Source organism: Abramis brama (genome assembly GCF_963993115.1).
Source record: "Abramis brama genome assembly, chromosome: 4".
NCBI classification, from domain to species: domain Eukaryota; kingdom Metazoa; phylum Chordata; class Actinopteri; order Cypriniformes; family Leuciscidae; genus Abramis; species Abramis brama.
Genome location: NC_139966.1, coordinates 9,493,763 through 9,508,545, shown reverse-complemented (window position 1 = coordinate 9,508,545; position 14,783 = coordinate 9,493,763). Strand labels below are relative to the sequence as shown.

The following is a 14,783-nucleotide window of genomic DNA, read 5'->3' as shown; positions in this document are numbered from 1 at the left end:
CCGAACTACACCTAACCCAGCAGGTCACATAAAAATAAAAAAAAGGATGCAGGCATAACAGGCTGACATATTCAGGGACATTGATGTGTTTAAATGGTTAATTCAGCCCCGGCCGTCAACCCCGTGCTCCTAGATAAAGCAGCAGCGAATTAGTGGTTACCTCTCGAGCCCCCCTGAGAGAGCCTGGGGGTCTGAACAACACTCTCGCCCAAGGCCTTTCAAAGAGGAAACAGAATTGTTATTCTCTTGAAGGCAGCTTCGGGTAAGAGGTCCTGCACCTATGCGCAGACCTCTGAGGGCGTCCCCTCAGGAGCAACAAGATCTCTTCTCCACGGAGCCCTCAGAAAATCGATGCTAATTCCAGCTGCCTTGTGTGCTTCAGGATACATCAATTTCCAGCGAACGCTAATCTCAGTGTCCGCCCGAAGTTGTTGCGGCCCTGTCAGGTTCGCTCCATCAGATGAGGCCTGTACAAAATTGTCTTCGGTTTTCAGGGCACCAAACCCAATACATGTAAAATATCCAAGGTTAGTCTCGAGAGGCTGCTTCGGAAAGTAGTACTGATGCTATGCGCAGGCCTCTGAGGGTGCCTCCTCAGGTGTGAAAAGATCTCAATTCTCCACGGAGCCCTTGGGAAATCAATGTTTGAATCCCACCGTCAAGTGTGCTTCGGGACACATCGATTTCCAGCTGAGGTTGTGGAGACCAGCCTCAACTCCTGAGCTCCCCCACAAGGAATATTTTAACCATAGTGAAAGTTCACTCTTGTTGTTAGTTGGACCCAGTTAACTGCCCAGTGGCTTCAGTGCTGGAGTTCTTCAAGACCATCTCTCTGCCGGTCTTTCCCCATCCACACTTAAGGTCTGCATGGCGACCCATCTCCTTCCACGCACCACTACATGGTAATTTGATTCCTTCATGGCATTATGAGGATGAGGCCTGCAGCTCAGGTTAGAGTCCCTGCAGGGGGATCTAGCCGCGATTTTAGAAGAGTTGTCCCTGGCATTCTTTGGACCTTGGCTTATGGTCCTACAGGCCTACATCCCCCACCTGTGCTGGCAGACCAAGAGAAGCTACATATACTTTGTACGACTGCTTGGCAAGAAAGTCTGACTAGTTGTTGGTATGTTTCAGGCCCCTAAGAGGACTGCCGGGCTACCAAACTAACAATCAGTACAATGGATTTCTGAGGCAATATCTGGTCTTGAGGCGCTTCTGCCAGTAAGCCCATTCCACCCATAGTATGGCAACAAGACCTTTGTTGTAAGGTTTTATAGACTGGACCTGCTGGCTATGCAGGGTTTTTAAATGCTCTAATCCTGAGCTGTGCCTGAACAGTTTCACACCAGGACAGGCATTTGTCAGTATGGCCTAGTGGGTATTTCATTCCCCAAAGTGTCGTCATACGACGCAGCGTGAGTTCCCTCAAAAGGGAAAAATCAAATAAAACAAAATCAAATGCAGTAATAAACAGTGGGGAAACACAATATACAAACAACACAAAACAAAAGGAAAAAAAACGTCTTGGGTTACGACTGTAACCCTTGTTCCCTGAGAAGAGAAACAAGATGCTATGTCGTATGACGACACTTTCGGGAACGCCTTCAGCGTGACTGTTTCTGAAGCACGTGTGTAACTATTCCAGTCCTGATATTGTGTGTTCCCCCACTGTTTATTATTGCATGATGAGGACGCTACATGCGTGTTTGAGCAAAGTTGAGCTATTATTGCATGTAATTTATTTTTAATTAAATGTGTGATTCACAAGGTTTGTTTTGTATGATTAATTTATTGGGTGATTCCTAAAAATAAACCTGAGTTGTGCTTGTGTGTCTATTTAAGGATGGGTCCTGTACAAGCGGCAACCTCCCCGTCTCTCTTGAAACCAACACGGAAGTGAGTTAAACTGCAATTCGTTGACTGGCCGCTTGAGGCTGTTGTCAAAAGTGAGTCAAATCTGTATCTCTTCCATGTTAAAATTACCAACTTTACAGCAGAAAAAAACTTGTTTACAGCCTGGTGTCTGTATGTGGCTTTGGTCTATACAGCTAATTTTGCCCTTCATGACAACTGTGAGGGCGGTGAATTTTTTTATAACTCTTCCGTTTAGTTGATTAATATTTAAAGTTCTGCATAATTAAGGGTGTGGCCACTTGAGTGACAGGTGGATTGCCGCTGATGTCAATGCTAGCCGTTTGTCTGCTGTTACTAGCCGTCACTTCACCTCAGCAAATGTTACTGCTGAACTTGCCACCTCTGCAATGTTTTGTGCTTTTTTTCGGGATTATTTCATACAATTTAATACACCCATTACTTCGCCCACGGCTTAGGATTCCGTCGTTGTCGTCGGGTATCATTCGAGAGAACAACCAGCGCTGTATTTCAGTTGTTTTCCTCTGTGAACATGCACTAATGGATGTCTGACAATTTCGTTGCTTTTTGGAGTTTTCAAGTTTAAAAATGTCAATAAAGGCTCGTTCGTTCTGCTCTCACGGAACAGATTGATTATAATATGCTTATGTACCGTCAGGTGAAATCCTGCAGGCGTTGGTGCTTTCTCCGTCCATGCAATAACGTTAAATGCACATCCTTGAATGAGCGTGGATTTTCTAGCGCATTTACTTGAACTTCATAGGCAATATATCTATGGTTTAACCCATTTGAGAGGCGGCCAAAATCAGAATTTTGCAAACCTGAATATGCTCTCTACGAACTTGACGAGCGATGCCGCGCTGACGGACCACAGACTATAACAAAGAGTGACTGACATGTATGCACATAAATCACTGTCACACAAACACACTCTCAGAGTAATATTAAGTTACTGCATAATGCATTTTCAACTAGCAGAATAGTACAGAATCACGATACACAGTCTCACTTGTAGCCATGTCTTTTAACTATTATAATATTTCGAAGGGCAAAAATAGGAACTTATAATTGAGCTCCTCAGCTCCACTCACACCCCGCCTCTTTGCCCATTTTTGCCACTTTAGGCTTCAAAAATGCTCTTCAGAAACCTACGGGTGACGTCACGGACACTACGTCCATATTTTTTTACAGTCTATGGTCCTGTAACATTATCATGACTTTGTATCCTGAGGCCTGTTCCATAAAACAAGTTTACCAAATAAGTCAGGCTCATTTCAGTTAGTCTGACTCATTGTCATTTGATTTGGTTCCATAAAGCAAATAAATAAGAAAATTTAATAAATAGGATACACTGAAAAATAATACAATTTTGACCTACAAACATGTTCAGTTATATAAATCTGCTCTGCTTTTATGCTGCTTCCCTCCTGGTTGGTAAGCAGGTGCAGCTGGGGGCGCAATCGGCAACCAGCCAGAGTGAAAGAGGGGGAGGAGCCAGAAGAAAACAAAAATAAACCATACCACAGTGCAACATGCAATCGCCACAAAAATAAATACGTCTTTGAACAGTACACCCCCACCCATAAGTTACAAACAATACCCCTAGAAATGTTTGTAAACTCATAAGGTTTCACAATGAGGTGTCAGAGGTAGGTTAACCACATTATAACCAACACGTGTTACTCTCAGTAAATGCTAATTAATAATCTGTTTGTAGGGAGGGTCATAAGCATCAACATATGTTTTAAACCAATGAGTAAATAAAAACAACAATGAGTAAATAAAAACAACAATGTAAGCACCTTTTGTGAACTTCATATAAACACCAAAATAGACTCAAATCAAAGAAACAACATTCAAACAGTATTGCAAAAACGTATTTTAACGAATTGCTAATGAATATTCGTTAGAACGATGGATTCGGGAAACACAGACTCGTTGAACTGCTGATAACGACAGAACTTGCCACCATAGTTGGCTAACGATGATTTCGGGAAACACACCCCAGGTTTATACACATCTGGCAAAGACTGATTTTACTCAAAAGGGGACCACAACACCCCCACCCCCTTTTCTGTTTTTAAAATCACAGTTTTTTGTTTTGTTTTGTATTTTGCATGTATTAGCAGTTTATACCAGTTTACACTTAGGCCTACTATTCAATTCTGTATTTATTATATTATTTTTCAGAAATGACTTAGTTATTTAATTGTATAAATCTAATTGAATTATTGTCCTAACCAAACCCTAAACATACCCGTTGGTAACCCTCTTGAAATATTTAACCTAATTTGTTTCAATATATGAGCAAACATATACACAGAAAAAGTCTTTCTTTCCAAGAAAACTTAATTTAGAACCAGAATATGTGTTAGCGTGGCGCTTCACGTCTGATGTGTGACACACTTTAAGTGCTGTAAACGGTAAAACAATTTCTCTACAAACTAGTGTGTTTATTAGTCTAATAAACTAGTGTGTGCTAATTAGTTTATTAGCAAATAACTGGAGACTGCTGACACTGAATGTCTGAAAATGGTCTTACGTTCAAAATCACTCTCCATATACCAGAGATATTTTTTATTGTATATTTGGGGGATATTCCAGACGAGGATGGAAAATGACAAATAATTATTTATGATTTCATTGGAAACAAGTAACTAGCAACAGAAGTTAGAGAAATGGAAAGACTCGCATATACACTTCGGCCGCAAATGCAAATCTTTTGAGTAAATGGTTAACAATTTCCTCTGTGGTTTAGATTGTATTTGTAAGTGTATATACATGTGTACAGATATAATGTACTGCTGATAGCCTCTTTGGATGCTGATACGTCATTAAACCCCTGATGCCGAGAAGCCCAGAGCTGACTGTAAAGTGAAAACATTTGCGGGATTATTGTATTTTATACTTTAATGAGGAAGTTTTATTAGCCTTTACATTTTTGTTTATTATAAAAAAGAAAAGTAGAAATTTAATTGATTAATAAAACTGCCTACTTAAACTGTTTTAAGACTTTGAACAAGAACTGACCACAGAGAAGTCTTCTGATCAAATTTTATCCATTTTTAATGCTTATAATTTGGGCCAGAGTCAACTTACTTAACCTAACAAAATAATTAACAAATAATAAGGTTAAAGGTGTTAAAATCAAAGTACACACCGCAAAACACTACAGTAAATATACACGCAGAGTTCATGCATTGAGTACATTGGAAAATCAAGCATTTTTCTGTTGTGGATTTCCTTTTCTGTGAATCAAAGAATTAAGGTTTTTCCTTTTTTTAATTCTCTTTCTAAAATGAAAACTGAATGACCAGAAGAAGCACGAAGCAGTTATTCATCAAATCAGTTCTTTATTAAATTAAACCAGTTTTCCAGATAAATCAATCACCTTCATGTTTGATAAATGTTAATAAATGACAAAAAAAAAACAAAAAAAAACAAGAACATATATATGGCAATGAGATTAATAAGGCCTCAGGTAAACGATTGTCACATCAGATCATTGGTAGTGTCATCATCATCATCATCTCTATATTACACAGCACATAAAGCTCTTCTATGAGCAGAACATCATCACATCCGCCGCTCCGATATCCTCCTCGTGATCAGTCCACAGTTACCCCTGCATTACTGTAGGAAACAGCTGAAGAACTGTGAGGTTATATCTCAGAATAGTGCAAAAGTAAACGAGTGCAAATATTTCACTTCAATCACAGATGATATTTGGTCCCCAAAGCTCACATTTCCCAAACGCCACACAGAATCCCCATCAAACGCACCAAATGCCGGCCGACTAAAGCAGAAACAGAAGAAAACAGGCCAAAGCCATGGACTGATAATAAGCTCCTTCACTCAGTGTGGTAGTGTCTGCGGCGGCTCCAGCGAGGCTCAGGTGCCGTAGCGATCCTGCAGGAACACACAGAGGTTAGTCGCGCGCATCCACACGGGTGAACGTGTTCAGCAGAGGCAGACGCTGACCTGTATAGAGGACACGACTCCGCTGGCCATGCCCGACAGCTTTCCCGCCACCGACCGAACGCCACTCTTCAGCTGCATCATGTCCGGCACAGCGGGCATCATGTTACTCAAGCGGGACGAGCCGCCGGACACTGGGACACAAACAACATCACATCCATTCAAGCGCAGCTCACTTTGGAGTCACTGTCTTTGCACTAAGAGTAAGTAGGTGTTAGATGCTCTTTATACTTGGTGCAGAAAGCGGCAGATACTATTGTATATTATAAAACAGTATGCGATAACAACATATATTTATTAAAATCATGCTTTATTGGGACATTACTGTCCCTAAATCCCTCCACTACACAATTAACACTAAATCCCCACTATTACATACCCATTAGGCACTTCATTTTCACTTTTCTAATATTTTCTAGGAGTAGTTAGGAGTTTATTTTAAATAAACTCCTCTCTGAGCTGATGTGTGATGGAGAAAGGGAGAAGAAAGAGTAAAGTCGCGCTAGACGCTAGCATAAACCTCTCTGCCCTCCACGCCACTGCTACTGTTATCAGACAGGTTTCTTCTGTCGTTTCTCCGGCTCAATCAGACATTGTTGGTGGAGTCAGCGTAATTAAGGAGAGATATTTGCAATTACTGTAAAGAGACACTCCATTATTTCATTTATTTGCCCTAAATATGAGTCACGATTTTTAGTGATCTTAAACGCGCTGCGACATATTCCAACGCAACGCACACAATGTAATTAACATCAAGCGTTAATTATGGCAGAAAAAAATTAGATGGAAAAAATAGAGAAAATATAGAAGATATAAACTCACAATTTTAAGGGAAAAAAAGTTACTTTCAGCCAAACATGAATAAAAGCTCAGTTGATATTAGATATGGATATTAAATATTATTGTGGTAACATGTTAGGTTTTATTATGTAACATATACAAAAAATTTTCCTCCAATTAAAATGATATGATATACATATTTTAATTAAAACAACAGGAAAAAAAGATTGTGATTTCACACAGAGGAAACCTAAGTGTGTTTATTCAGCAACCACAATCGCAATCGCGATCCATGTCTAGATTTATTACAGTTCATCACTGAAGGTTTGATGGCAGATTCAGTCGCACAAGCGGCTCATGACAGAACACAGACTGGCTGAACGACACGTAAACTCAGAGCCGTTTACATCTCTTCTAACGGCTCTGCTCTGGTTAGCTCAGATTGGTGACGCGATGCGCAATGACAGATGGGTGATTTTCGCTCTCCACTTCCTGTTAAGTGATGTATCGATGTTCCCTTATTCCCTACGCTGTTTGCAGTGCCCTTCGAACTGAACATGTTCGCTCCTTTCGGATTGGAATCTCTCTTAGGATGGCGAAATAGTCCACTTACGGCCCAATGAACGCACCTTTATACTTGAGCAGAATATCAAGTTACTTTAATTAAAGTCTACAGGGCACATGGATTTAACAAAATAAAGATGTGCGCCGCTAAATCATTTATAGTAAACACTGCAATATTCCATAAAAAAACAAGAATAGTCAATTGTGGTGTCGGCTGATCTGCGAGTGGAGGCACGCACCTGCTGATTTCTTCTGCTCATCAAACAGATCCGCGGAGCTGATGGCTGAACTGCCCGAGTAGTTCTCCAGTCGCGCCCGCACTTCGTACTGAAACAGGAGAAACGCAAGCGTTTAACACCACAGAGCTCACCACACGTCACCTGAAGCGCTCGAGCGCAGGCGTCACCTCAGAGTAGTCCTGCTTGCCGAAGAACATGTCGGATGAAATGGCCTTGGCGTTGGCGAACTTCCTCTGGGCGTCGTCAGAGACACACTGCGGCTCCGTCGTCCTCCTCACCACGGCCCTGTGGGATAACACCACAACACTGCGTTCAGCGCACGGCATGCTGGGACTGAGGCCGAGCACAGGAGCGACACAGGGCAGTTTAAGAGCACAGGAACTGACCTCTCTGTGTCCTGGTCCATGTCAGCCTGCTGAAAGAAGAACGGGTCTGAGGACTCCTCGTCCGGGAGCCTACGGGAAGAGGCAGGACACACTCATGAACAAGAGCACACACACACACACACACCACTCTCAGAGATCAGCAGCGAGGCGTCACCTGGAGGAGAAGCGCTTGTCCTCGTCCTCGTCGTGAGCTCTTCTGCTGGAGGAGCTCAGAGCCGGAGCCTCTTGCTGGATGATCCGCAGGTCCTCCGTCACCGAGTGAGACAGGCCGCTGGAACACAGGGAGACACCGTGGCTTAGCCCCGCCCACACCGACAGCTCATTGGCCAAACACAGCCCCGCCCACACCGACAGCTCATTGGCCAAACACAGCCCCGCCCACACCGACAGCTCATTGGCCAAACACAGCAAGTCATGAGACACTGACACACACACACCTGCGAGCACCGAAGCCCATGCCGAGTCGCTCCGCTTGCTCCTTCCTCTTGCCGTCCATGCGACTCATCTGCTGCTCGTCCCTCCTCGCACTCCTCTGCAGCTCCAGACTGTCAAACGAGTGGCTCAGGGACGATCCTCTGAGAGAGCACACACACACACACACACACACACACACACACACACACACACACACACACACACACACACACACACACACAGAGAAGGCTGAGCACTCGCTCCACATCACCACTGTCAAATACACTTCTTCAAAAATTCAGATTTTTTTCAGTTTAGATTTCTGGATTCTGTTGTTTTCGCTTTCATTTTTCTGGAGTGTGATTTGAAATGATTTAAATTAAATATTAGTAATCAAAAAGCATGTCTAGCAACTAATTAAAAACTCGAAACTTATACAAGTGAACAATTTATTAAAAGTTAAACAAAAAAAACCTTGAGGCCCAATAAAATTCCCTTTTGTTTTTTCACAAATTCCTTTTTTTTTCCCCGCTTAGATTTTACTTTTTCATTTACAATTTTCTGGACTCTAAATTAAATATTAGCAACCAAAAAGCATGTCTAATTAAAATCATGAAATCTATACAATTTAACATAACTTTCTTAAAAGTTTAACAAAAAATATACTTTTCAGGACCCTGTAAAAATCCATGTTTTCCATTTAAAATTTTCTGGATTCCAGTTTTTTTTAGAAATTCTGTAGTGTTTCTTTAAATTGTTTCTGGATTTATAATTGAACACAAAGTCACTATCAAAGCCTCTTTTGACATGTAATGAAGTGAAAAGCCTTTGTTTGAGATGCTGACCTCAGGTGTTGAGGCTCGGTGTCGCTGCTCTTCATCTCCTCCTGGAGTCTGTCCACGGCCTGAGCTCGCTTCTGCTGCGCGCTGAAGCTCTGACTGCTGACCTTCTGTGCGCCCAGACCGGCCTTCCTGCCGCCCACCTGACACACACACACACACACACCAGACGAGGATGAGCGGCGTCTGGAACTGGGCATTACTAGCTCCTCTCCTGATAACTGCCTCTTTATGATCAATCACTTGTTGCGTTTCTAAATATTTGTTATGGTGAAAATGACTGTTTTTGATGACATTCAACACCCTGAACTGAGCTTATGCCCTTCGGTATGACATCACTTCCTACTCTGCGTCACGCGGCTCACTGCTGTCAGGAATAATACCAGTAAAGGACCGTGTCTGTCTGTGAGAAACTCACGGTTTTCCTGCCGGAGGTGGCGGCCGGTTTCTTCTTGATCAGAGAGGGCAGCTCTGTAAGAGAGGGTTATGAGTTATGAATATGATGATGATCTCAGCAGTACGTGTCTGTCTGAGGGGTGAGAGCGTCACCTGATGAAGATGAAGAGGGAGATGTGCTGAGCTGCTCCACACTGGGACCCTCCTCACCGGCACCGGCACCGGCACCGGCACCTGCACCTGCACCTGCACCCATCAAACACCAACAGCATCCAGACAAACCAAACAACAGAACATATACTGTATATCTGAAACACCAGAACACACTATCATCATCGTACCGTTATTATTCCTGTCCTGGATGGAGTCCTGCTGTTGGCTGGTGTTCAGCTGGTGTCCCTCCTTCAGCATGGGCAGCTAAACACACACACACACATATAAAGATCCATGAGAACAGCATCACACATTCATACAGAAACATCCTGCTCACTGCGGAAGAGTTCTGGGAGGCTGACAGGGTGTTGCTGGGAAGTTGCTAGTTCACACAAATGGTTATTATGGAGTTTTTAACATTTTCTTAGCATATTTTATCACATAGCTAGACCATGCTAACATGATTTTGCATGATGCTAGCACATTTAGACTTGTTTATATCATGTGGCTGGTATTTTAGCATATTTTAGAACTTAGCTAATTGCTTTTAGCATGTAGCTATTCACTGCTAGCATATGTTGCATGTTGGAAGTCCTGTTTGCTAGCATTAGTCAAAAGATCCAACCCCCATGACTATACGACGTTCTGATGCAGAGATATAGGTCTTGCTAAACGGTTGCTAGGGTACTCTGTTTGGTTGCTAGGGAGTGGCTTGTCAGCTGCCAGTGATAATGATACTCCAAAGGCTGCATGTCAGTATGAATGATACAAACCAACCGTAATCCCTCTATGACATCCAGATGTGAAGATATCGCTCTTTAATTTTGGGTTGCCAGGGAGCTCGACAATGGTTGCTAGGGCGTGGCTAGGAAGTGTTTAAGGTGAATGGCTGTCCTGAGTCAAACGAGCCCACCGTCATGTTTATAAGACACTTATATCCAAAGATAACCCTTTGATCTCTTTGAATGGAAGTCTATGGGATCAGTCGCTAGGGTGCTCGGCAACGGTTGCTAGGGCGAGGCTTGATAGACTGATTGATCATCATCACCTGAATGTGCTGCGTGAAGAAATCCTCGTGTCTGTCGCCAGGAGACGAGGGCGAGAGCGGAGCCTGACTGTCCAGCCACAGCTAGAGAGACACACAGAGAGAGACATGAGCTTCATCACACTGATCAGCGTAATGGCGATCAGCTGATCAGTGACGTCATCACCTCAGTGCCGTGCTGGCGCGTGGCTTGCGTGGCCAGACTCTTGATGCGCTCGCGGTACAGCAGCGCCGCCTTGCTGCTGTATTTGATGTTGGCGGCGCTGGCGCTGCAGCCGTGTTGACTGAAGAACGCACTCTGTGGAGAACACACACACACACACTCACGGTCAGATCAGAGTCACATGACTTCCTCGTCACCGTCATCTTCATCACTCACCGCATTGGCGTTGCCGCCGACCTGCATGCAGCGCAGCTGGAACCAGGACCAGTTGGAGTCCAGCTCCGTCGACCTGCAGAGACACAGGCCAATCAGTGCCGTCATGTGACGTGATCATGTGACCTACACCCGCTCCCACAGCGCCCTCTAGTGCTCGAGCAACATCTTCTGCGTTTCTAGAGTGGACTGGGAGCCAATGTAAAGATGATAATAGTAATATGTTCGCGTGTGCGAAGACTGGACTGATGAAACCAGCGACGATTAGCCTATTGTTAAAGCATGAATGTGATGTAAACAACCGATCTGCGTACTATTATTCACACATGCAGATCATACAGGGCATCATGTATTAGTCCTCCATATTTAAACTTATCATATAACATTTTTATTTTTCACAGTTCTGACTTTTTTCTCACACGTTTATTTCACACAAGTGCAAGAAAAATAGTCAATTGTGTGATATAAACCTGCACTCGCCTTTTTGATTTTGGTTTTTATATTCCGTGGCGGAAACGAGCTTCCGTTTCTACTTCAGAGCCATCACTTCCTGTCTCCAGCTAGGCCCCGCCCACTGGACACATCACTTCCTGTCTCCAGCTAGGCCCCGCCCACTGGACACATCACTTCCTGTCTCCAGCTAGGCCCCGCCCACTGGACACGTCATCGCTGTTTACAAACAGCCAAGCGGTGTATCACCACACTCACTCACAGCATTATTTCACTCCTGATGTTTTCTGTTGTATTTGTCCCATGATGTGACCTTACAGTGGTGTATATGTGTGTGTGTGTGTGTGTGAGTACCTGATGAAGAACAGGTGAACCCCCAGAGAGCAGTGTGTGTGTGTGTGTGTGTATGTGTGTGTGTGTGTGTGTGTGTGTGTGTGTGTGAACCTGATGAAGGACAGGTAAACCCCCAGAGAGCGGTGTGTGTGTGTGTGTGTGTGTGTGTGTATGTGTGTGTGTGTACCTGATGAAGGACAGGTGAACCCCCAGAGAGCGGTGTGTGTGTGTGTGTGTGTGTGTGTGTGTGTGTGTGTGTACCTGATGAAGGACAGGTGAACCCCCAGAGAGCAGTGTGTGTGTGTGTGTGTGTGTGTGTATGTGTGTGTGATCACCTGATGAAGGACAGGTGAACCCCCAGAGAGCGGTGTGTCCCGGAGCAGTCGATGCAGAGAAACACACCGTATGTGATGCTTGCCCAGCTGGGGTTCTTCAGCGAGCAGTCAAAGCACATCTGGACACACGGACACACACACACACAATCACCATACTGCTCATAACAGCCAATACGACTGATGTGACACTTCAAATGATGCTGTAATGCATGGGTCACCAAACTCAGGCCCGTCACCCCCCTTTGACTGGCCCCCCAGCCCCTCTGCCCCCCACTACTTGAACCGGCCCTATGAGGCAATCCCCAAAACTCGTCATGGACGTTACGTCATGGTCAAGCATCACGGTTTGGTGCATACATTTACACGGAGAATACACGGTATAAAAATAAATAAAACTCACGTGCAATTTAATGAATGTAATGCGGAACTACTGTTAGATACGCGGGTTCTTTAGGGACACCTAATCTGTAGCTCCGCCTTAGCTCTGAAGCTCTGAAGCTGCGATGGTAAGATTGCTATGCTGGAATATGTTGAGAGAGGTGTGGGCGCGATCGAAAAGTCGTACAGTGTTTACTTATATTTGTGTGTGTGTGAGTGTGTGTGTTTGTGAGGCGCGGGCGCGATCGAACAGTGGAAACATAAAAACATACTCCGTCATTTAGTTTATGCAGGACATCATTCAAACTGCAAAGTGTTTAAGTTACTGTTAATTAATTTTTTAAGGAAAACAAATATATTAAATGTAGCAGATTAACTTTCAATTCATTCAGGTACAATTACCAAACATATCAAGGTCTTTTTATTAATTGAATTATTAAACTAATTATATAAAACTATTGTCAGTGCACTACAAATAAACTGGTTCTATGCCTTTACTTTATTAATAAAACTTATTTAAAAAATACAAGGCTTAAGACATTTATTTTCCTTTGGTGGTCCAGCCTGAGACATGCACAAGCCTTCTGCATTTCTGTTTTGCTTTTCCCTCCACTGTACCGAACTCGTACCGAACCGTGATTTCTGAACCGAGGTATGAACCGAACCGTGACTTCTGTGTACCGTTCCACCCCTAAAAGAGAGTGCAGAGTTTTCAAAGAATAGTGGACCAACGATTATTTGTGAAGAATAACTTTAATTAAAACAAAGTGTGAAGACTCGATTACAACTTTTGCAAACCACTAGTAAAGATAAACAAATATGTGCCAGGAATCAAGTGTTGATATAGTAGTGTTGATACAGTAGTGGGGATGGCTGTGCCAGGCTAGTAATCTCTACTACACACGAGGCCTGCTGGTAGTCATTTTGGTCTGGGTCATACAATTCTATGTTATACAGCTGACCCCCCCCCCCCCCCCATCACAGTCAGGGACGATCATGTGGCCCCCAGAGAAAAAAAGTTTGGTGACCCCTGCTGTAATGCTTTAAATTCATTCTGATTTAGAGACAGAAACATTAGTACACACAGTCAACTAACATTTTAATGTTTTTACACTTTTTGTTTTGTTGAGTTAGTTTTCCTGAAAACACGTTAAAACGTCCGCAAGAGCACCAGAACGCCACGTTTGCATCTGTACAGGTGTGTTTACACGGGTAAAGCTGGTTTAATGAACACCATGACGCGTGTAAAAACACGCACTTCATCTGCCATATGTTCCAGATAAACATGAGACGTGTCACAGTCAGAAGTGTTCAGCTCAAGCCGCAGTCGCAGCAGGAGCAGTGAGTCCTCAGGGCTCACACACACACTCACACACACTCACTCACCTTGTTGGTGGGAATGGAGCGTAGTCGCTTGAGGACGGTGGTGATGTCGTGTTTACTGGGGTCCGTCATGTTTACAGCTCTGCGTCAGACACCGAGTGAAGAAACACTCTGCGAACATCCGCACTTCACTTCCGCATGCGCCGCTGACGTCACGCGCCGCACCGCGCGCTGATTGGCCGAAAACACACGTGTGCTAAACTCATGCAAAACAGCCGAAATAAAAATATAAAATATATATATAACGACTGCTTCGCAAAACAGAAAAAAAGAAAAAATTCAATTTAAAATAAAAAAATAAACATAATTTAGTTTACTATTACTTGACTATAATAACAGTTAAGTAGAAATAAAAATAAATAAATACTATAATTTAAAATAATAATATATAATAATGTACCATAAAAACAATAATGTACTTCATTACGAATAATTAATTAATAACTAAATTATAATTACTGTTTGGTTGAAATGAAAATACATACATAAAATGTTTTAACCCTTTCATGCATGAATTATGATAACCTCTGTCAGGACTTTTTTCCCTATGAGTATTTATTGCTCTCAGGGCATGAACAACAAGATTTTATTTTTATTTTTATTTTACACATTTTTCAAAGAGATTTTCGGATGTCCACTTGAGTGGACGGCAAGCGTTTATGGTTTAAACTAAAGAGATACTGTATTAAAACATAATACAATAATCAAACAGATATACAGTAGTGTGTGTATTTAACAAACTAATCAATAAAATTATATCAAATCATGTGAAAACTATAAAATATATTCAAAAAATATAAATGTGAAATATTGCAAAGGCAATTGAACTTCATACAAGCTGCACTTGGTGTATCTTTGATAT

At 42.8% G+C, this 14,783-nt stretch overlaps 1 protein-coding gene across 3 annotated transcripts; it reads right to left on the bottom strand.

The window, feature by feature from the left end:
* Nucleotides 1-5,205: 5,205 nt before the first annotated feature.
* arfgap3 (ADP-ribosylation factor GTPase activating protein 3) lies at nucleotides 5,206-14,084 on the bottom strand. 3 transcript variants are annotated; one of them, XM_084112284.1, is made up of 16 exons: nucleotides 13,925-14,084; nucleotides 12,161-12,279; nucleotides 11,046-11,118; nucleotides 10,833-10,964; nucleotides 10,670-10,750; nucleotides 9,810-9,885; nucleotides 9,622-9,708; nucleotides 9,491-9,543; nucleotides 9,079-9,215; nucleotides 8,257-8,394; nucleotides 7,974-8,090; nucleotides 7,820-7,888; nucleotides 7,601-7,718; nucleotides 7,434-7,521; nucleotides 5,854-5,984; nucleotides 5,206-5,781 (listed from the first exon to the last, which is right to left on the bottom strand). In XM_084112284.1, the coding sequence occupies exons 1-16, from the start codon at nucleotides 13,991-13,993 to the stop codon at nucleotides 5,764-5,766; spliced, it is 1,506 nt and encodes a 501-aa protein (XP_083968410.1). In that variant the 5' UTR covers nucleotides 13,994-14,084; the 3' UTR covers nucleotides 5,206-5,763. The 3 variants fall into 3 exon arrangements, with proteins under 3 accessions (XP_083968410.1, XP_083968409.1, XP_083968411.1); XM_084112283.1 differs by having other exon boundaries at nucleotides 9,622-9,714; nucleotides 13,925-14,072; XM_084112285.1 differs by having other exon boundaries at nucleotides 9,622-9,698; nucleotides 9,812-9,885; nucleotides 13,925-14,072.
* Nucleotides 14,085-14,783: the final 699 nt, after the last annotated feature.

Coding starts and splice junctions, on each gene's coding strand:
- arfgap3 (XM_084112283.1), bottom strand. CDS start 13,993: ATGACGGACCCCAGTAAACACGACATCACCACCGTCCTCAAGCGACTA. Junction 9,216..9,490: donor CCACCTCCGGCAGGAAAACC/GTGAGTTTCTCA, acceptor TGTGTGTGTCAG/GTGGGCGGCAGGAAGGCCGG. Junction 5,985..7,433: donor TGAGCAGAAGAAATCAGCAG/GTGCGTGCCTCC, acceptor TTTGTGTCCCAG/TGTCCGGCGGCTCGTCCCGC.